Source organism: Carcharhinus amblyrhynchos, chromosome 9 (genome assembly GCF_965287045.1).
Source record: "Carcharhinus amblyrhynchos chromosome 9, sCarAmb.v2.hapA, whole genome shotgun sequence".
Lineage (NCBI taxonomy): Eukaryota > Metazoa > Chordata > Chondrichthyes > Carcharhiniformes > Carcharhinidae > Carcharhinus > Carcharhinus amblyrhynchos.
Window position 1 is genome coordinate 24,638,134 of NC_137332.1, and position 22,760 is coordinate 24,660,893.

The 22,760-nt window shown below is 41.2% G+C and overlaps 1 protein-coding gene across 3 annotated transcripts in view; it reads left to right on the plus strand.

Annotated features, from left to right (window-relative positions):
• The window catches only part of kdm4aa (lysine (K)-specific demethylase 4A, genome duplicate a), a 70,109-nt gene that overhangs the window by 38,085 nt on the left and 9,264 nt on the right, over nt 1-22,760 (plus strand). For all 3 annotated transcript variants that reach the window (XM_080195326.1, XM_080195325.1, XM_080195324.1), the window contains exons 13-18: nt 583-761; nt 2,826-3,042; nt 5,845-5,921; nt 9,485-9,540; nt 12,314-12,422; nt 14,206-14,394. In XM_080195326.1, coding sequence (XP_080051452.1) covers nt 583-761; nt 2,826-3,042; nt 5,845-5,921; nt 9,485-9,540; nt 12,314-12,422; nt 14,206-14,394 — 827 coding nt within the window. The remainder of the gene's footprint in view (nt 1-582; nt 762-2,825; nt 3,043-5,844; nt 5,922-9,484; nt 9,541-12,313; nt 12,423-14,205; nt 14,395-22,760) is intronic.

Genomic DNA, 22,760 nt, shown 5'->3' on the forward strand with positions numbered 1-22,760 from the left:
GGAGAGATGATGGGGTCTTCTTTGGCACACTTGTTGGAAGAGAGCTTGTGGAACAATTGTGAGGAATAATCGGGGATGTGGTGGTATAATGGTATTGTCACTGAACTAATAATCCAGAGACCCACGGTAACGCTTTGGGGTCACGGGTTCGAATCCTGCCGCAGCAAATGGTGAAATTTAAATTTAATAAAAATCTGGAATTAAAAGTCTTAACAAAATCATTGTTAATTGTCATAAAAACCCATCTGGTTCACTAATGTCCTTGAGGGAAGAAAATCTGCTATCCTAACCTGGTCTGGCCTACATGTGACTCCAGATACACAGCAGTGTGGTTTACTCTTAAATGCTCTCAAGGATGGGCAATAAATACTGGCCCAGCCAGTGAAGCCCATGTCCCGTTAATTCCAAAAAAAATTAAAAAAAGAAATGGCATTGCTAGAAGTAGTAAGTACATTCTGAAGACATGATATTAAGACCATCAGAAGTCACTAGAAAGTATAACTGACCATACTATGTACGTTCATTTGATGTTCCATATGTAATGGACTTGATTCTTATTAAAACTGATGTTTTTAATAACAGAAATGCCAGACTTGTTGACAGTAGAAGATGACCCAATGGAATCGGAACCATGGGCAAAGCCACTTGCTCATCTGTGGCAAAACAGGCCCCAGAACTTCCTTGCAGAACGGGAATACAACTGCATAATGGCACAGCAGATGCCTTACTGCTCAATTTGTGCTCTCTTCCAGTCGTACCAGGTTGGGATTTCTTTTTTGTTTTCCTCCAGTTTTTAAACTTGGACTAAAGTTTTTTTTTTAACAAGTTACCCTGCTACTCAATACTTAGGATGCTGGTAGATCTTAAATTGTGTTGCTTAGAAAAATCAAAACATTTGTGTCAAATTTGCAGTGGCGCATTGGTTAGCATTGCTTCCTCACAGGGCCAGGGACCCGAGTTCAATTCCAGTGTGCTCCCCATGTCTGCGTGGGTTTCCTCCAGGTGCTCCAGGTCCCCCCCCTCAGTCCAAAGATGCATAGACCAGGTGACTTGGCCATTGTAAAACTGCCCCTTAGTGCCCCAAAATGTGTCAGTTATATGGATTAGCCATGGTAAATGTGTGAGGTTACAAGGAGAGGGTCTAGGTAAGATACTCTGACAGAGAGTCAATGCAGACTCTATGGGCCAAATGGCTGCTTTCTGCACTGTAGTGATTATATTATTTACACATTCTTGTGGACTGATTATGGATTGTGAAAAATGAAGCATCATTTTTACTCTAAATTAATTTAAGATATTTGAATGTAGTCATTGCAATACACATTGTAAACTGAGACCAGTCTGCCTCAATGTAATTCCTGAATTATAGAATGCAATTGATTTTCACTTTTCACTGTTGAAATTCCAAGTACATTAATACTGCATATTGCATATTGTGGGATGTTGTGAATACCAAATACTCTGAAATTAGTTATTTGGAAGGTATTTCTTATTGTATCCCCCATGCACGATTGATTTTGTAGTTCTTAGGATGTTTGTGGAATTATTTTCCCCCTAATGGCAGTGCTCCAGACCACCAGTTAATATTTCCCTAAATGGTAGAGAAGTTTCCTTTTTATGCTTCATTATTTATCACTTGCAGATGAAGTTAAATTTTCATAGCTTTTAGAAACCGTTTTTTAAGTTTCTGCTTTTTTTGCCAGTATCGTATTAAACTGTAACACCAATCAATAGCACCAACCAACGCTACCGTCCTGGGTGCAAATATGAATGGGTTGATATGTTACAGGGGTTTTTTTGTGTTTGACTGCAAATTTATCTGTCCCGTTGGGTTAGTTTCAAGAAATCCATAGGACTTCTCAGTGAAGAGCAGAGATTTCTCCCAATACCTTGGCCAATAATTACCTTGCAAACAACACCCTTCAGAACTATTATTAATTGTTCAAGCATTATAAAGATCATAAGGGATCTTCATATGTCCTTTCCCTTACGGGGAAGAGTGTTGGTGACTAGGAGATTTTCACTTTAAACTTCAAAAGTTGATTTGAGTAAACCTTTGAATACAAATTTTATCTACTTATTCTCTCGTGACTATTCCAATCATTCTGCAGCTGCAGATATTTCATACTCTGAACCCTCATCCTCCTTTCTCTGGGTGTAGATCAAAGGGATCTAGTGTTCTGGTGGGATGGGTCATATGAACAATTGTTCTCATCATTAAAACATACCAGAAGGGCACATTTCCGTTTTAAGGAGCCTTTCATGGAGGCTACCCCAAGTAGATAAACTTTGAATTGTATATTGAGAGACAGGCACTCTATTTAGGCTTTGTTAAAGCTGTACTATGCACGTACCCAGCAAGTGACTTTCTAAAATATTTCAATTGACACTCAGTGACTCTTGAGATACATACATTTATTTTGATCATTTATGGAACAGTGGGAGAAGAAAACCAAATCTGAAGTCCACACAGTCATTACTTTCTGATGAATTTGGCTGTTCCACCCTGTGGTTGCAATTAGATGGACTTTCCTATAGCTGTTGAAAAGATTGTGTAACTGCTAATGCTTATCTGCTCCTCTTATTTGTAAAAGGCAGTGATGCCACCAGTTTCATAACAAGAGGGCTAACCTGAGCTTCTATGAATGCATAATTTTCTTAATAGAGCATTCCTAGTTTAACTAAAAATTAGAAACTTGGTGCGGAAAGGTTCTTGGCAGTGGCTATATCCTGTCAGCATTGGATTCGGCTTAATATTATCAATTACATCAGATCATTTATATGTTTCTTCCCTTACTGACACCTTCCCACTTTTATTTTGATAGGTAGATTGTCAGGAGACTCAGGGTGCCGGAGTCAAAAGCCAACCGTTGGACACGGGCAAACCCAGAAATCAAATGAAAAGCAAACCATTGGTCCCAGAGATGTGCTTCACATCTGGAAGTGACCACGTAGACCTAACTCTCCCCACTTCTTATGTTGACGATGATGGAACAAGCATCCTTGTGACATGTGCAAAGTGCTGTGTATGTGTTCATGCAAGTAAGTGTAATGGGATCTTGTGTTAGAAGGAGGGAGAAATTGAGGAGCAGGTGAGTCCTCCCTGGTTTACCAGCCAATATTTATACCCCAATCAACATCACTGGAAAAAAATGTCAGATTTTCTCATTGTCTGTAATAAAGGAGGCACTGCAACCAATTTACACATAACCAGGTTCCACATGCAGCAATTAAGTATTTTTGAAATATAGCACTGTTAAACTGTTTGGAGTATTCTGAGGAGCAGTGGAGTGTTATAAAATTGCACGTTCCTCCTGCATTTTCTGGTGGCTAGTTGGTCTGCATACTAAATTTTGAATTACTAACTTTTATCCCATGAATAAATTTTTTAAAAAAAGCTATAGCAATGTGATTAACTGTTAGATATCCTCTGAAATGGTCTAGCAAGCCACTCAGTTGTATTCAGCCACTACAAAAGAATAAAACTGGATGGGCCACCTGACGTGACCTAGGCACTGGAAACGACAAATGACAAGCTCAGCCCTGTGAAACCTGCAAAGTTCTCCTTATAACATCTGGAGGCTTCTGACAAAATTTGGAGAGCTGCCTTACAGATGAGTCAAGCAACAGCCTGACATAGTCATACTCACAGAATAATACGTTATAAATAACGTCCTAGACACCATTATCACTATTCCTGGGTCTCACCGGCAGGACAGACCCAGCAGAGGTCATGGCACAGTGGTATGCAGTTAGGAGGGAATTGTCCTGGGAGTCCTCAACATTGACTCTACCCCGTGAAATCTCATGGCATCAGGTCAGACATAGACAAGGACACTTCCTGCTTCTCATGCACCATTCCAGCCCCCCAAGCTGATGAACCAGTACTCCTCCATGTTGAACAGCACTTGGAGGAAGCACTGAAGGTGGCAAGGACATAAAATATACTCGGCGTAGAGACTTCAACGTCCATCACCAAGAGTGCTTGATAGCACCACCAGAGACTGAGCTGGCAACTGTGGATCAGATTTAGGATCTGCAGTCATGCCACATCCAGCCATGAATGGTAGGGAATACCTTAAACAACTCACTGGAGGAGGAGGAGGCGCTGCCACAAAATATCCTCCTTCTCAATGATGGAGGAGCGCAACACATCAGTATAAAAGGCAAAGCTCAAGCACTCGCATCAGCAGCCAGAAATGCCAAGCGGATGATGCACCTTGGACAGGTCCCTAGCAGCACAGATATCTGTCTTCAACCAATTCAATTCACCCCACATGATGTCAAGAAATGGCAATTCCTCGGTGTCCAAGGCCCTTCAGCTTCAGCTGCTTCATCAATAGCCTTCCTTCCACCATCAGGGCAGAAGTCAGGATGTGCATTGATGATTACACCAGGCATGTAGTAGCTGCTGGTAATGCTGTTGAGTCCTTCGGGGACTATAGGCTTGATCCCTTGGGATAACTCGTTCTGTATTTCCAAGGGTACAGTATGTCAGTACACTCATGTCTGGGAGCGCCAAGTTTGTGCAGAAGCCTTATAATCATAAGCTCCATCCTGTAGACTTTTTGCAACTTGAAACAACTGTAGAAAGCACCAGATGTGTAGAATCGAAAAAAACAGCTGCTAATCTTCAGCAGTTGACCCTTTTTTAAATAGTTCTGGTGGGGTGTCCTTCCTATTGAATGTTGGCAGCTTTACAAAATTACAAAAGGGCGTTCATTGGAGAATTGAACTGCAAATTGGCACTGCTGGCATCAGATCAGCATGACATACTAAACGTTGTTGTTATCTATCTGCTTTGCATACTTTCATGGTTTTTTGTGCCCTCACCAATACAACAGCTGGTATATGCATTGCAAAAGTGTGTGCTCACAAAAGTATGCATTTTGTAGCTCTTAAGGGCACTTGCATCCAAAAGTAAGGAGATTATCCTGATTTCTTGCCCATGGTTTTATCACATTTCTACTTAGTATTCTTCTCGAGACAATCTGGGAAGGTGATAAACACAGGCAGTAAATGGTTAACTTTAGCAGCAGAAGTCATTTCTGAATGTGCATGTTAGTTTAAATAGAATGGCTGAGCTCTGTGGCATAAAGGTGACTTCCCTAAAAGTGAGCAATTGGCGTATCTGAAAGGGAGAATGGATTCCATTAAAGGAAATGTGTGGATTGGTCAAAATTGTGGTATGTTTAAATGCAATAAGTTGCATTTATATAACGTTCTTCATGATCTCAAGCTGCCTCCAAGTCCTTCACAATCAAACGCTTTTTTTTGTTGTGAAGCATTGTCACTGTTGAAATGTAAACCCATTTGTGCACAAAAAGCTCCACAATGTGGTTAATGAAATATGAGCAATGAATCTATGTAAGGTGTTGATTGAGGTATATCTTGGCCATGTCACTAGGAAAAACTCTCCTGTTTTTCATATTGTGTCAGGGGACATTTGGCATCCTGAGGGGGCTGACAGGCTTTGGCTTAATATTTCAATGGAATATCAGCAGTTCTGACAGTGTCAGAACTTTGCTGTCAGCCTATGTAAACCTCGGGCAATAGTGCTACCCCTGAACTAGGCTCCTTCTGAAACATTTGTTAACAAGGACAAATCCTAAAATAAATCCATTGAAAAGTAAATTGCCATGACACGTTTAGTGCCTAGTTAAAATGTTAATTTTGAACATTCCTCCCATTCCTCTTTCCCTTCCCAATGTCTTTTTGGAATGGTTTTTAAAAATGCACAATTAAACAGTTACTTTTTTTAAAAAAAACTATTATTTTAAAAAGCTGCATGACTTAGAACATGTGATAGACTAAAATTCAAAATTTGATATGCATCTTCAATAGGTTGTTATGGAGTGGCTCCTGAGAAAGCAACTGATGATTGGATCTGTGCAAGGTGTGCAGCTAATGCTTTAGCAGAAGTAAGTATTTTCATCTTTGGCCTAATAGTTGTAATGCAAGATATCATTTTATCCCGTTAAGAACATAAGAACATAAGAAATAGGAGCAGGAGTAGGCCATCCAGCCCTTCGAGCCTGCCCCGCCATTCAATAAGATCATGGCTGATCTGTCGCTGCTCAGTTCCACTTTCCTGCCCTCTCCCCATAACCCTTAATCCCCTCTCCTATCAAAAACCCATCAACCCGCATCTTAAAAATATTTAATAAAATATTTAATAAAAAAAATAAAAATATTAAAAATATTCGCCCAGCCTATCTAGATCCTTCTGTAGACTCTCCACACCCTCCGCACAATTTGCCGTTCCCCCAATCTTGGTGTCATCAGCAAATTTCGACACTCTACACTCGGTTCCCTCCTCCAGATCATCTATATAAATGGTAAAAAGCTGAGGCCCCAGCACCGACCCCTGGGGCACTCCACTAGTCACCATCCGCCAATCCGAATAGCACCCGTTGACCCCCACTCTCTGCCTCCTATTTGACAACCAATCCTCTATCCACGCTAACACCCTACCCCCAACTCCATGTCCCTCGACCTTCTGCAATAACCTCTTGTGAGGTACTTTGTCAAACGCCTTCTGAAAATCTAGAAAGACCACATCCACCGGCTCTCCTCTATCCACCGTCCTAGACACATCCTCATAGAACTCCAGTAAATTTGTCAGACACGACTTCCCTTTAATGAAACTGTGCTGCGTCTGCTCTATCAAGCAATTCCCTTCAAGATGCCTCACAATTTCCTCCTTAATGACAGATTCTAACATTTTACCTACCACAGACGTTAAACTAACCGGCCTATAATTCCCCGCCTTTTGCCTGACACCCTTCTTAAACAACGGTGTAACATTAGCCGTTTTCCAATCATCCGGCACTTCCCCGGAATCCAGCGACGTCTGGAAAATAACCACCAAGGCATCCACTATCACCTCCGCCATTTCTTTCAGAACCCTCGGATGCATTCCATCCAGTCCTGGGGACTTGTCCACAATCAGCCCCTCCAGTCTGTCGAGCACCGCCTCTCTAGTAACAGTAATGTCATTAAGACCCTCCAGTCCTACCACCTTTCCATCGCTAACACCCGGCAAATTATTCACGTCCTCCTCCGTGAAGACAGAAACAAAAAAGTTATTCAAGACCTTAGCCATATCCCCATCCCCTACCACTAGGTCCCCTTTCTCATCCTTTAAAGGACCAACATTCACCCTAGCCAGCCTCTTCCTTTTTATATATTTATAAAAACTCTTGCTATCCTTTTTTATATTAAGCGCTAGCCCAGCTTCATAGTTTCTCCTACCCTTCTTTATCAACTTCTTTGTCAATCTTTGTTGACATTTAAACCTCTCCCAATCCTCTTCTGATGGTTATCATGAAAAAATGATCTGTATTTCACTTTTTTTTAAAAAAAAAGAGCATTGCACAGCACTCTAATTTGCCTTGATCCATATTCTTGCACAGGGAGCAAAGGGAAATACTTGGCCATTATTTTAAGTTGTGAATTCTGAACTGTAAAATCTTTTCGCAGTCAATTCATTGGGTTCTGGGACGTGCTATCTGTAAATCGACTCCACACTACACCTAATTGGGTTTGTTTTGGCGGCTGAATCATAGATCCAGTTTTGTTTGGGTTTGTGATCCTGTTATCAGGATAAGGAGCCTTGATCTAAGAGTGAAAATGGCAGACGCACGTTGGTGTACACACATGTTCAGACACTAGACCTGGATTGAATGAGCACTGGTAGTTAATGGTTGAATTTTTGATTGTGAGTCCAGATTCTATTCCTGGCATTTCACGTTATGCACCCAATCTGGCCTCGTTCTTTGAAAAAACACTTGGTAAAGTGCCACACAATAGGTTGTTCCTTAAAACTTAAGGGTTGGGGTAAAAAAGTTATGTGGATTGAGGATTAATGGACAGAAATCAGAAGGGATAAATGGGTAGTTTTTGGGTTATATACTGTGGGATGTAAACTAAGAATCTGTGATTGGGAATGTTATTACATTCCATATATCAATGTCTGAGAGATGAGGGAGCTTGGTATTTGTATCCAAGTGTGCTTGTGATGCAAAACTTATTGGGTCGAGAAATTGCAAAAAGATATAGATTGACCAAATGGAATGTAATGTGGAGGAATTCAAAGTTATTGGCTTTGATAAGAAAAATTGAAAATCAGAATATTTATTAAAAGGAGAGACGAGTACTCGGGTGTCTTTTTATGAGTTGCACGCAGGTACAGCAAGCAATCACCTTTTAAACTGCAATCACTTTGCAATTGAGTGAACAAATGTTATCATAATTATATAGGACCTTGGTGATAACACACCTAGAATCCTGTGTAGAGTTGAGGCTTCCTTTTCCTTTGGTTTCTTTTTACTTTGAGTGTAACGAAAGTTCAGTAGACTGATTTCTATTAAGAGATTCTCCATGAGGAGTGATTGAGTAGACAATACCTAGAGTTAAGAAGAATGAGGAGAAATCTCTTCGAAGTAACAATATTTTTAAGAGGCATGATGGCAAAGATTTTCCATGGCTGAGGTGTCTTGAATTTTGGATTAGAATAGGGATTAGCCGCCCAGAACTGACATGAAACGTTTCTTTGCCCAGAGGGCTGTGAACCTTTGGAATTCTAGTGGTCTATCAAAGCTGAGTCATATTATATTCAGGACAGAGATCAATAGAGATTTGGATACTAAGGAATTGTGGTGCATGGGAATGGGGTGGGAAAATGGCATTTATTTTTTTTTAATTCTTATTGAATGGCAGAGTGCACTTGAAGAGTTGAATGGCCCACTTCTTGTTTCTTATGTGAAAACAAAATTAGCTGTAGAAGTGGCACTGGACAATTATGGAGTTTTTTTTTGAAAACTTGCTTTTAAACATGCTTGTACAGGTTTACATTTCCATCACTCTTACAGTACATGAAATTGAAATTTGCTCTTCAGTCTGTTTTGATTGTGATCTGAGCCAAATGTTTAAAAAATTACCTGACAGGTTGCAGTACCAGCCTGATTTTATTTTTTATTTTTAAAGTTTTTATTTTATTGCTATCACAAATAGTCTTACATTAACATTACAATGAAATTATTGTGAAAATCCCCTAGTTGCCACATTCAGGCACCTGTTCAGGTACACTGAGGAAGAATTTAGCATGGCCAATGCACCTCACCTGCACGTCTTTCGGAATGTGGGGGGAAACCGGAGCAACCTGAGGAAAACATGCAGACTCCATGCAGATCGGACCTAAGATGGGAATTAAACGTGGGTCCCTGGTGCTGAGGCAGCAGTACTAACCACTGTGTCTCCATGCCACCGTGCCTGCTTGACTTTCATATGCTATGATTTACATGTAGTACACAAAACTGTTGTATATGGAACGAAAAACAAAATATTGCAGATGCTGGAAATCTAAAATTAAAATGCTGGGAATAAAAACCTGGGCAGCATCAGTGAAGAGAGGAAATCAAGCATTATATTTCAAATTGATGACAGAATTGTTCCTGACCAATTTTGATTTGTATCTGTACAGGATTGTTGTCTATGTACCCTTCGGGGAGGAGCACTTCAGAAAACCACCGACAACAGGTCAGACTAACCAATAGACCATACGTTGTGTTTTTTTAATGCTGGATCGTAATGTATGGCTGCAATTGTTGTTGAGCAATTTCAGTTAGAGCAAAAGTTTCACTTGTTTTTATTAATTTAGCAAAGTAACACTTTATTTTAAATGGAAGGGCTAATGATGTTGGGTGATCCGCCAGAGGCAACCTTTCATTGTCTCCTTCCAGTTTTTTCTTTGCTGCTTTGACCTCAAGTTTACTGGATCTGCCCAGCATTTTGAAGTAGTTTCTTTGTCAGCTGTGCAATAGGTGCCACCGTGTAGGGAGTGGCGCCAGTTACCTTATTTCTTGGGAACTGACTCCACAATCCATGAAGGACTTGCTGCTATGCTATTCTAGTTTGTAGGGCTTGTACCACCTGCCCCCCATTGCCGTTTTGACAATAGCATATTGTTGTGAACTATTGAGTGTGCTATGAAACTTTTTATTTAGGATATAGTACATAATTGCATGCTAACTATGTGCCCTTAGCAATTTCGTCTTGGTTGTTTTATTAATTTGGATATTAGAAATGTTTTTATACTAAATTACCTTCCTTGCTCAATATTTCGCAATCATCTAGTTCAGAAGGAGCCTTTTTGGGCCATCATAACTCTGCTGGTTCTTGAAATGTAATCAAATTAGTCCCACTTTCCCTCTTCCTTCCCCATAGCTCTGCATTTTTACCCCTTTAAAGCATATATTCAGTTCCCATTAGAAAATTTCTATTGAATAATACATAGTAATGAAGTTGAGTCCTCTTGGTCATTTTGCCAATGTCCTTCAATCTTTGTCCTATGGTTATTGACCCTCCTACTGGCGGAAGCAGTTTCTTACTTTCATTAAAGCCCGTCATAATATTGAGTATCTCCATTTAATCTCCCCTGAACCTGTTTGTACGTGTGGGGGTTTTGGTTTCAATTCCAATGGTGCTACTATTGTGCTTAGAGATTAGGTTACAGAATGAAAAGTAAATAAGTTCACAGAAGACTGTTGACTCTGGCTTCCAAATGAACTTGGAGTAGAAGGGCTTTTTGAATTTAGCTTTAGCTGAATTTGTTGGCAGTTGGTTTGAAAGGCTAGCGAGGAAATATTCTCTTTTGGCTTTGATAGAAGAAAATGGAGTATTGGTTAAGAAAGCAAGTGTAGAGAAATAAAGTCCAGCTAGTTAAGAAAACTAAAGAAACGAAGTTTCTAAGAAGCCTAAGTATAACAGTACTAGGACAGAAAACTGTTCTGTAAAGATGGACCGAGCTGAGTAAAAGGCTGATTTAAAGAGACAGCTACAGTAACCAGAGTTAAAGTTGGAAAGCAGATTTCAGAGGTAAATCAAAAGTTTAATGCCATCTTCATACAGTTTGGGAATCTATATGTAAAGCAACCATGAAGACAAAGAAGTTCTGAAGGGGAAGGTGTAAAACCTGTTGGCAAATTCTTGATGGATGCCTTGGAAGGAAAGTCTTATTTAAAAGAAGATTTGAAAGTGTGTCTTTTTGAAATGGAGTTTGAAATCACTCATGGAAACCAGAGTTCAGTGAAATAAGGTGGCTCATGGTGTAACGATCACCTGGAGGGATTCTGAGGAGAAATACACAATCTCACTTGGGCTCAGAGCAGAGTGTATTTTTGCCAGTGCCAGCTTGTGCATTTAAAATGACTTTGTATTACTGAGACCATTGTAGCTTAAGATGAGCTTTATAATTTGTGTTAACCTTAAAATCTGTGAAGATTTGTGAAGCTAATGGGGAAGTAAAGGACTATTGTATCATAATTAACATTTTCATATTTAATGTTTTCTCTTTTTGGTAAAAACTAATTAGTGGTCCTATTACTCTCTTCCTCCATGCTTTCTTTAAAAAAAATTTAAAGTTGCACACTTTTGAGCTGGGGTTTGATTCTGGGAACTTTAATTATGATCATAACTTAATGAGAACAATTCTAGTTTCTCTAGGCACTCCCTCATTCCTAGTTTCATTCTAGTAAATTTCCTGTACACCCTATCCAAGGCCTTGACATCCTCCTTGAAACATGGTAATTGAGTTGTATATAATACTCTAGCTGAGGCCTAACCAGCGTTTTTATTGCTCTTAGAGAGTAGCATAATTTCTTTGCCATGTTTAATTTCTCTGCCACGTTTAATTTCTGGTCAAATCGTGAACAGTGATTTGGGTGATTATAGCCACTTGTGTGTTAATGGTCATGCCAATCTCTTCACTACAATCGTGAGCTATGTGGTTCGTTGATCTTGTAATTTCAGCTGTTTGTTCATTTCACTTCCTCTGTCTGGTTCAGTAATTTCTCCAAACTTGTGAAACAGTTGTAGATAAAGTAAACTTACCTTGTAGAAATGGTGGGGATATCTTTTGCAACCTCAGCAAAGAGGTATTTGGGAAGTATTGTTGGAAGTGAGCAATCTTTATGAAACCTGTTCCCAGAATGGGAAGTGGAATGAGATTAGTGTATTATGTTACAGTCTTGTAAATTACATTTAAGACCAAGTTAGCTCTTTGGTGTCTCAGGGAATTAAAAGATATGGGAGCAGTTAGGAAAATGGAGTCAAAGCACAAGATCAGCTGTAATCGTATTGAATTCCAGAGCAGGCCATATGGTCTACTCCTATTTCTTATGTTGCATTTCTTACAGAATTCAGAAAAACATTAAAATGTGTGTTATGGAGTTTGTTTGATGGTAAATACCCCTCCATTCATTAAGTCACTGGATCTAACCCAATTTACTACTGTTCTTTAAATATTGCACAGGTGGGTTCATCTACTGTGTGCTGTTGCAGTGCAGGAGGTACGGTTTGTCAGTGTTGCAGAACGCAGCCCTGTGGATGTCAGCCCAATACCACCATTACGCTGGAAACTGGTATGCGATCATGATGTTCAAGTAACTTCATAAAATTTACATAACAGACAATGTTCAAATTGACATTAGGAATTAAAATGCTAGCTGCCAAGTTACTGTACTAAATATTTTGTCATCTAATCTGCACCAACGTAAATGAACTTAAGGGACATTGCCAGCAAGCGAACCTCAAACTCTCCTGTTTAAATGCGTTCTTAGCTTTTTGGGGAACTGGATGGTGGTGCTAGTTAGAGCTGTTTCTCTGTCAGTTGCAGCCTAGACAAATTGGGTAAAAAGCTTACCCCCTTCAGTTGGGTAAACAATATCAGTTGTCAGATATTGCCGTCAGGAGAGCACCTCCTATGTTATGGCAAAAGGACAAGACCTGATTGAGATGGTAGCCTAAATTTCTCAAATCTTTTATTCCATTATTTTGCCCCATTTTTTAATCGATAACTTTGGAATTTATCTTGGCTTGTATATATTTCATTTGCCCATCACTAAATGACATATTGGCTGGTCATATGCATTTTAAAATTCGTTGCATTGGGGAGAGAATATCCTCGCCCAATTAAAAGCTATGCTATCTGACAAAAATAAACCTTTAATTGAAATTGAAGGAAAGGCACCAGATTATTTAAAAAGAACAAGAATACTCAGGGTTATTGATGTCTTTAACTCCAATATTTACCACGTTTGCCCGAAAAGACAACTGCTGAAGCAATTTGTGATTGTGTTGAGTCAGACTCGAAGGTAACTGCCTAATGTAGCTTATTTTTAACTTTTTAATTATTTTTTATTGGTGTGTTGGCTGGATTCAATGATGGCATTTTCTGAGTCAGAAGGTCAAGGGGTTCAAGCTTCTGTGTTACAAGTTCTAGGCTGCCACTCATTTCGGTGCATTACTGATGAGATGTTAAGCTGAAGCACTGTTTGCCTTTTCGGGTGGGTGTTATTTCTCTAAAATACTTGCAGTGCTCGAAGCATTTCTTCCCATGATCTTCAGAAACTGAGTTCAAATGGAAACCATTGTTCTAAGTATTCCCAACACATGTCTTCTAGGCCAACATTTATCCTCAGCAACATTGCATAAACAGCAACAAAATAAATAATCCATTAATTAACTTTGGTATTGGTGCTGTGTGCCATTTTGATGTTTTCTTACACAAAGTGAAGACAATTGGCAGGTGTGTGAGGTAAAGAATAAATTGTCTATCTTTTTTGGGTACTTTAATTCATTAAATGGCACCTTTTATTATCAAAATATTTCGAATATGCAGTTGGTCCATCTACTTTTCCCAGAAAACAGGCGTTTTTAATTCTTCATAGAACATGCTTTCTTGTTAAATAACATCTTTTAGGTTACGTTTTTTTTCCTTTCCTTATCACTACTTTGTCCTTATTTATATTTGAATTTGGGGTATATTCACTGTCACAAATATGAAACCAAGAAACTGAAAAACAAGAACAATTTCTCATTCTCTCCTCTATACCAAAAGAGAAATTGTGTAATAAAATAACATCAATAGAATGGACTTGAGGACAAAAAGCAATATGGATGATGCAAATGTGGAAGTTTTTTTGGCAACTTAAAATAATTTATTAGTCAATATGTTGGCATGCTTAGTATGATGCAGATATAAATTTGTTCCTTAAGCCAAGATAGACATTGCAGATTTGTAAACTTCAAATGTGTGTTAGAATTCCTCTTTCATGCATTAAAGCAAATTGACAGTTGTGACCCTATTATCGCAACTATAAAACTGTGTGTACTTTGTCAATGATGTAATCTTGACCATTGCAGAAATGCTTCTACTGTAAGAAACGGATGAAGAAGACTGGTGGTTGCTGTGTACAGTGCTCCCATGGCCGTTGTCCCACTTCCTTTCATGCAACCTGTGCCCAAGCTGCTGGAGTGATCATGCAGCCTGATGACTGGCCATTTGTGGTCTTCATTACTTGCTGCAGGCACAAGACACCCAACCAAGCAGAGGTAGGCCATGTTTAAGAATAGCAACAAATAATTGCTGCCAAATGAATTGATCTTCCCATTCATCCGCTTTTTGTCAAATGTCTTAACTGCAGTTAAAAACAATAGAGTTGAGTGAAGTGTTTTAATGATGTTTATTGAAATCTATAATGTCCTGCAAGGACTTGACATAGTGGATGTGGAAAGATCTTTCCTCTTGTGGGAGAATCTAGAACTAAGGATTACTGTTTAAAAACAATTCTCATTCTCTCTCTCTCTCTCTCTCTCTCTCAAATTGAGACATGAGAAGAGAGAGGTTTTTAATAAGCAAGAGGGTGAAATTGAATGGGCAGGATTATGAAGTTGAGGTTAAATTAGATCAGCCACAACCATATTAAATGGTAAAGCAGGCTGGAAGGGTTAAATGGCCCACTCCTGCTGCCAACTTGTATGCACATATGGAAGTCTGGATGTACCACAAATATTGTTTTAAGTTTTGAAGATATTCAAGTTTTAATTGTGATTGCTAATTGGAAACATGTTTTTAGTTTAAATCTGTAACTCTTAATTTTTGTCAATTTATCATGGATTAAGGATCACAGGAAATCATTGCTTTCAGAAGCCACAACATGTTCATCTTTTAATCAAGTGCGGATATCATCCTGTTTCATCTGGGATGCTTTGTTCTTAATGTTCTTTTCTCCAAATCTGTGGGTAATATCCATTGCCAGAATAAAATCTGATAATGGGACTGTGCAGTGTGTCTTTAAAGCCAGGAATGTTGCAAACTTCACTTAACTAACTACTAAAATCATAGTCATTTTAACACATAAGAAGGCCGTTTGGCCCATCACTTCTTGTTGGCTCTCTGTAAAGCAATCCAGTCAGTCATCCCCCTTGATACTGGTATTCCCTTGATACTGTAAGTTAGTATTCAGCTAATTTTCTTTTGAGATGTATTCATCAAATTAACTTCTACCACCTTTATATAGTGCAGGTCACTACCAATCAGAGAAATTGTAGGATGATATGCCATAGAACATAGAACCCTACAGTGCAGAAAGAGGCCCTTCGGCCCATCGAGTCTGCACCGAACACAATCCCACCCAGGCCCTACTCCCATATCCCTACATATTATTCCCATTAACCCAGACACTAAGGGGCAATTTCTTAGCATGGCCAATCAACCTAACCTGCGCATCTTTGGACTGTGGGAGGAAACCGGAGTACCCGGAGGAAACCCACGCAGACACAAGGAGAATGTGCAAACTCCACACAGACAGTGACCCGAGCCGAGAATTGAACCCAGGACCCTGGAGCTGTGAAGCAGCCCTGCTAACCACTGTGCTACCATGCCGCCCAAAAGGAGGGGGCTACTCATACAGAGGGAGCTCTTTGGTGGAGCTGTCCAATTAACCCCACTTTCCTGCTCTTCTTTAACCCTAAAAATAATTTTCCCTCCTTCAGTGTTACTGTTGAATCTGCTTCTACCACTCCTTCGAGCAAAGCATTCCAGATCTCTCAAATTCTAGTTTTTAAAAACGTTTTCCTCGTACTGTCTTTGCTTCTTGAATCTCTAACCTCCTGTTATTTACTCTTCTGCATTGGAAACCATTTCCCCTTATTTACTCCATCAGAATTATTAACGATGACCACTATTCAAAATTTCCCTTGACTTACTCGACTCTAAGGGAAATCCCAACTTCTCTGCAAACTGAAGTCACTAAAAACAGTGTCCAAACTCATTAGTCAATTGGACAACATTTGTTAAATAATCCTCAGTGCGCTAAGAATTATGCTGACAACCAATTTAAGCTTCAGTTGAGCAGAGTGCTGGAAGTTATTTATATTAATACACAGGACCTTTTTTTTGCAGACATGCATTACGCCTGTTTCAGCTAAACAAAATAAGTGACAACCAATCAGCCAAGCTAATTTCAGACAATGCTTAGCAGTTAACTGTCAGCCACCAACAACTGCATTTTTTTTTATGGCAATGCCTTACCAACCAATTTTCACCCCCCTCATACAATATAAATCTGTTTACCCTTATGTAGGCATCCTTGTGAATTGTCCTGATGAGTGCAAGGCAAAAAACTTCAATAAAATGTCTTTTTTTCCAGCAGTACATAACTGAAGTCCCTCATCCCTGGTAATAACCATGCGAACTGTTACTGCAATCTGTCCAAGGCCTTGTCATTCTTCCTAAAATATGGTGCCCTGAATTTAAGAGCTCTGCAAATGAGGCCTAACCAGTGTTTCATTAAAGTTTAGCATACTTTCATGCTTTTGTGCTCTTGTTTCTCTATTGATGAAATCAAGGATCTCATTTCACACACACTTCTCATACTCCTCTGACACTTTGAAACATTTTGTACTACGTGCTCCTTGGTATGCTCCTGCATCTCCCTTGAAAAATTGTACCACTTAGTTCATGTTGCCTCTCCTCATTCTTCATACTAAATATGTCATTTGACAGCCCAGGCCTGAATGTTGCCCAAGTCTTGCTATATATGGACTGCTTCAATATCTGAGGAATTGTGAATGGACGCAATATGTTCAGTACCAATCAGTTGCACCAATTATTCATTCACCAGCAATTGAGGAAGAGGTGTAATTTCTATTATAATTAAGCAATCATTTTTAAAAGCAATTGCAATGCCCATTCTAATTTAGTAGGGCAAATAGCTTCCACAGTAAAATATTACAGCAGAATCTTCTGTCAAAATAATAGCAAAGTTAATATGTTTGCCATTATTTATAGATAAGCTATACTGCAAGTTTAACCTCAAAATAGATGTGTAGTTAAATGTGAATATTTAAATATGACGATCCCAAGTTCTGCTCCACTGTTAGCTTTGCAAGAGCACCATCTTTCCAAATAACATAATGCCATTTAGGGCAGACGTGAAGAGAAGTTATCTCTCGCTCAGGGTTAGAACCTTTTGTAATTTTCTACCTCAGAGTAGTCATCACTGAATACATCGGGGTTGGAAAGATATTTTTGGCACCTCAGAATCAATAGATATGGCAGGTGTGTCAAAAGGTGGAGTAGATGAATTGGGTCAGTCACTGTTGTCCAGTAAGTCCTCACTTAACGTGGTTGTATTCCGGGAAATCGTGACTCGAAGTAAATTTCGGTCTTTTGGAGGATAAGAAGGGGATGTAATAACTGGAAATGAGGAAAAGGCTGAGGCATTGAACAGGTATTTTGTGTTGGTCTTCACGATGGAAGACACAAATAATATGCCAAAAATTGATGGCAGGAAAGCTATGGCAGGTGAGGACCTAGAAACTATCATTATCAGGAAAGTGTTGGGCAAGCCAATGGGGCTAAAGATAGACAAGTCTCCTGGCCCTGATGGAATGCATCCCAGGGTACTAAAAGAGATGGTGGGGGAAATGGCAAATGCACTAGTAATAATTTACCAAAATTTGCAGGACTCTGGGGTGGTTCCCGCAGATTGGGAAACAGCAAATGTCACACTACTGTTTAAAAAAGGAAGTAGACAAAAGGCAGGTAACTATAGGCCAGTTAGCTTAACTTCTGTAGTAAGGTGCTTGAATCTATCATCAAGGAAGAAATAGCGAGCCATCTGGATATAAATCATCCCATTAGTAAGATGCAGCGTGGGTTCATGAAGGGCAGGTCGTGTTTGTCTAATTTGGTGGAATTCTTTGAGAACGCAGTGAACAATGGAGAACATGTGGCTGTGGTGTATATGGATTTTCAGAAGGCATTTGACAAGGTGCCACACCAAAGACTGCTGCAAGATAAAGATACATGGTGTTACGAGTAATGTATTAGCATGCTTAGAGGATTGGTTAATTAGCAGAAAGCAAAGAGTAACAGTAAATGGGTATTTTTCTGGCTGGCGATCCATAACTAGTGGTGTGCCTCAGAGATCGGTGTTGGGACCGCAATTGTTTACGATTTAAGAACATAAGAACATAAGAAATAGGAGCAGGAGTAGGCCATCCAGCCCTTCGAGCCTGCCCCGCCATTCAATAAGATCATGGCTGATCTGTCGCTGCTCAGTTCCACTTTCCCGCCCTCTCCCCATAACCCTTAATCCCCTCTCCTATCAAAAACCCATCAACCCACGTCTTAAAAATATTTAGCAAGGCAACCTCCACCACTTCAACGGGCAGAGAATTCCAGAGATTCACCACCCTTTGAGTGAAGAAGTTCCTCCTCAACTCCGTTCTAAACCGCCCCCCTTTTATCTTGAGGCTGTGCCCCCTAGTCCTACTGTCTTTTTTGAGCGGGAAGAGTCTTTCCACCTCTATCCTATCCATCCCATTCATCATCTTATACGTCTCAATGAGATCTCCCCTCATTCTTCTAAACTCTAACGAGTACAAGCCCAGTTTATTCAGCCTCTCCTCATAGCTCAACCCCCTCAACTCCGGTATCAGCCTAGTAAACCTCCTCTGCACTCCCTCCAAGGCCAAAATATCTTTGCGCAGGTGCAGCGCCCAAAACTGCACACAGTACTCCAGTTGCGGCCTCACCAATGCCCTATACAGCTGCAGCAAGACCTCCCTACTTTTATATTCAATCCCCCTCGCTATGAAGGCCAGCATCCCATTCGCCTTCCTGACCACCTGCTGCACCTGCAAGCTGGGTTTTTGCGACTCATGCACAAGGACCCCAAGGTCCCTCTGTACCGTCACCTGCTGCAGTTTTTCGCCCCGTAAGTAATAGTCCTTCCTACCATTATTCCTACCAAAGTGGACCACCTCACACTTGCCAACATTAAATTCCATTTGCCATTTCCTGGCCCATTCGCCCAGCCTATCTAGATCCTTCTGCAGACTCTCCACACCCTCTGCACAATTTGCCGTTCCCCCAATCTTGGTGTCATCAGCAAATTTCGACACTCTACACTCGGTTCCCTCCTCCAGATCATCTATATAAATGGTAAAAAGCTGAGGCCCCAGCACCGACCCCTGGGGCACTCCACTAGTCACCATCCGCCAATCCGAATAGCACCCGTTGACCCCCACTCTCTGCCTCCTATTTGACAACCAATCCTCTATCCACGCTAACACCCTACCCCCAACTCCATGTCCCTTGACCTTCTGCAATAACCTCTTGTGAGGCACTTTGTCAAACGCCTTCTGAAAATCTAGAAAGACCACATCCACCGGCTCTCCTCTATCCACCGCCCTAGACACATCCTCATAGAACCCCAGTAAATTTGTCAGACACGACTTCCCTTTAATGAAACCATGCTGCGTCTGCTCTATCAAGCAATTCCTTTCAAGATGCCTCGCAATTTCCTCCTTAATGACAGATTCTAACATTTTACCTACCACAGACGTTAAACTAACCGGCCTATAATTCCCCGCCTTTTGCCTGGCACCCTTCTTAAACAACGGCGTAACATTAGCCGTTTTCCAATCATCCGGCATTTCCCCGGAATCCAGCGACGTTTGGAAAATGATCACCAAGGCATCCACTATCACCTCCGCCATTTCTTTCAGAACCCTCGGATGCATTCCATCCGGTCCTGGGGACTTGTCCACAATCAGCCCCTCCAGTCTGTTGAGCACCGCCTTTCTAGTAACAGTAATGTCATTAAGACCCTCCAGTCCTACCACCTTTCCATCGCTAACACCCGGCAAATTATTCACGTCCTCCTCCGTGAAGACAGAAACAAAAAAGTTATTCAAGACCTTAGCCATATCCCCATCCCCTACCACTAGGTCCCCTTTCTCATCCTCTAAAGGACCAACATTCACCCTAGCCAGCCTCTTCCTTTTTATATATTTATAAAAACTCTTGCTATCCTTTTTTATATTAAGCGCTAGCCCAGCTTCATAGTTTCTCCTACCCTTCTTTATGAACTTCTTTGTCAATCTTTGTTGACATTTAAACCTCTCCCAATCCTCTTCTCGCCCACTACTCTTAACTACTCTAAATTCCTCCGCTTTTAGTTTAACACTTTCCTTCACCTCCTTCGTTATCCACGGCTTATTACCTCTCCTCCTACTATCCTTTTTGACCATCGGAATAAATTTCCGCTGAGCACCAAGAAAGATCTCCTTAAAGATCCTCCACTGCTCCTCAACAGACCCTCCCTCCAACGCGCTCCCCCAGTCCACATTCGCCAATTCTTCTCTCATCCTACCGTACTCCCCTCTATTCAAACAAAGGACGCGTGTCCGGGAACCCACTTTCTTCTCCTCCATCTGCACCAGAAACTCCACCATACAATGATCACTCTCCCCAAGAGGATCCTTCACCACAAGGTCCCTAATTCTACCCGGTTCGTTACATAGCACCAGATCTAAGATAGCTCGCTCCCTCGTTGGCTCCAACACACACTGTTCCAGGAAACTATCCCGGCAGCATTCCAAGAACTCTTCCTCGAGCCCCCCACGCCCAACATGGGTCGACCAATCAATATGCAGATTGAAATCCCCCATAACTACGGCTGTCCTATTCCTGCACGCCGCACTTATTTGCGCGTTAACAGCCCGCCCCACCTCCAGATCATTATTCGGAGGCCTATAGACGACACCCACCAGCGTCTTCCTCCCTTTGCTGTTCCTAATCTCCACCCACAACGATTCCACCCTCTGCTCCTTGGCTCCAATATCATCCCTTGCTACCACCGTGATGCTATCCTTAATCAGCAGAGCTACACCCCCCCCCCCTTTTCCCTCCTGCCTATCCTTCCTAAACACTTGATAGCCCTGTACATTCAGCTCCCAGTCCCTGTCACCCTGCAGCCACGTCTCTGTAATGGCCACCAGATCGTATCCATTTGTGTTGATCTGCGCCACCAGCTCGTCCACTTTATTCCGAATGCTTCGTGCATTCAGATAAAGTGCTTTCATCCCAGCCTTCACCTGGACCCTATTTGCCGCAACGCCACCAACTATACTCACGCCCCCTACTCCCTCTATTATTGGGACATCCTCGGCCTCTTCCCTTACATGTACACTCTCCTTAACTTTAGACCTCGTAAGGTCACCTACCCTCGCGCACCCCCCCCCCCCCCCCCCCCAATTAGTTTAAAGCCCTGTCTACAGTCCTCTTTACTCGATTCGCCAGCACTCTGGTCCCAGCACGGTTCAGACCAACCCCATCCCACCCGAACAGGTCCCACCTACCCCAATACTGGTGCCAATGCCCCATAAATTCAAACCCATTCCTCCCACACCGATCCCTGAGCCACCCATTCACTTCCTTAATCCTGTCAACCCTACGCCCATCTGCACACAGTTCAGGCAGTAGCCCAGAGATAACCACCTTGTCGGTTCTACTTTTTAATTCCGGGGACTAACTGTTGTGTGTCAAACTTCACAGATGACACTAAGATGAGTGGCAGAGCAAAGTGCGGGGGGTGCTGAAAGTCTGCATAACGATATAGATAGTCTGAGTGGGCAAAGGTCTGACAGATGGAGTACAATGTTGGTAAATGTGAGGTCATACATTTGGTACGAATAACAGCAAAATGGACTATTATTTAAATGGTAAAAAATTGCAGCATGCTGCTGTGCAAAGAGACCTGGGTGTCCTTGTGCAAGAATCGCAATGAGTTGGTTAGCAGGTGCAGCAGGTAATTAAGAAGGCAAATGGAATGTTATCCTTCATTGTTAGAGGGATGGAGCTTAAAAACCGGTTTTGTTGCAGCTGTACAAGGTGCTGGTGAGGCCTGTGTACAGTTTTGGTCTCCTTACTTGAGAAAGGATATACTGGCACTGGAGGGGGTGCAGAGGAGATTGACTAGGTTGACTCCAGAGTTGAGAGGATTGGCTTATGAGGAGAGACTGAGTAGATTGTGGCTATACTCATTGGAATTCAGAAGAATGAGGGGAGATCTTATAGGACCATACAAGATTATGAAGGGAATAGATAATATAGCAGGGAAGTTGTTTCCACTGGTGCGTAAAATTAGAACTAGGGGGCAAGGCCTCAAAATAAGGAGGAGCAGATTTAGGACTGAGTAGAGGAGGAACTTCTTCAAACAAAGGGTTATGAATCTGTAGAATTCCCTGTCCAGTGAAGCAGTTGAGGCTATCTCATTGACTGTTTTTAAGGCAAGGATAGATAAATCTTTGAACAGTAAAGGAATTAAAGGTTATGGTGAGCAGGCTGGTAAGTGCAGCTGAGTCTGTAAAAAGATCAGCCATGATTTTGAGTGGCGGAGTGGGTTCAAGGGGCCAGATGGCCTACTCCTGCTCCTAGTCATTATGTTCTTATGGAGTGAATCGTGGGTTCCTATTAGAATTAATGTTAAAGACAGGAGTTTGGTTTATCCAGGCAATCAATGTTGACAGGAGCCTACGTACAAGTATACTGTGATGTGGAGATGCCGTCGTTGGACTGGGGTAAACACAGTAAGAAGTCTCACAACACCAGGTTAAAGTCCAAC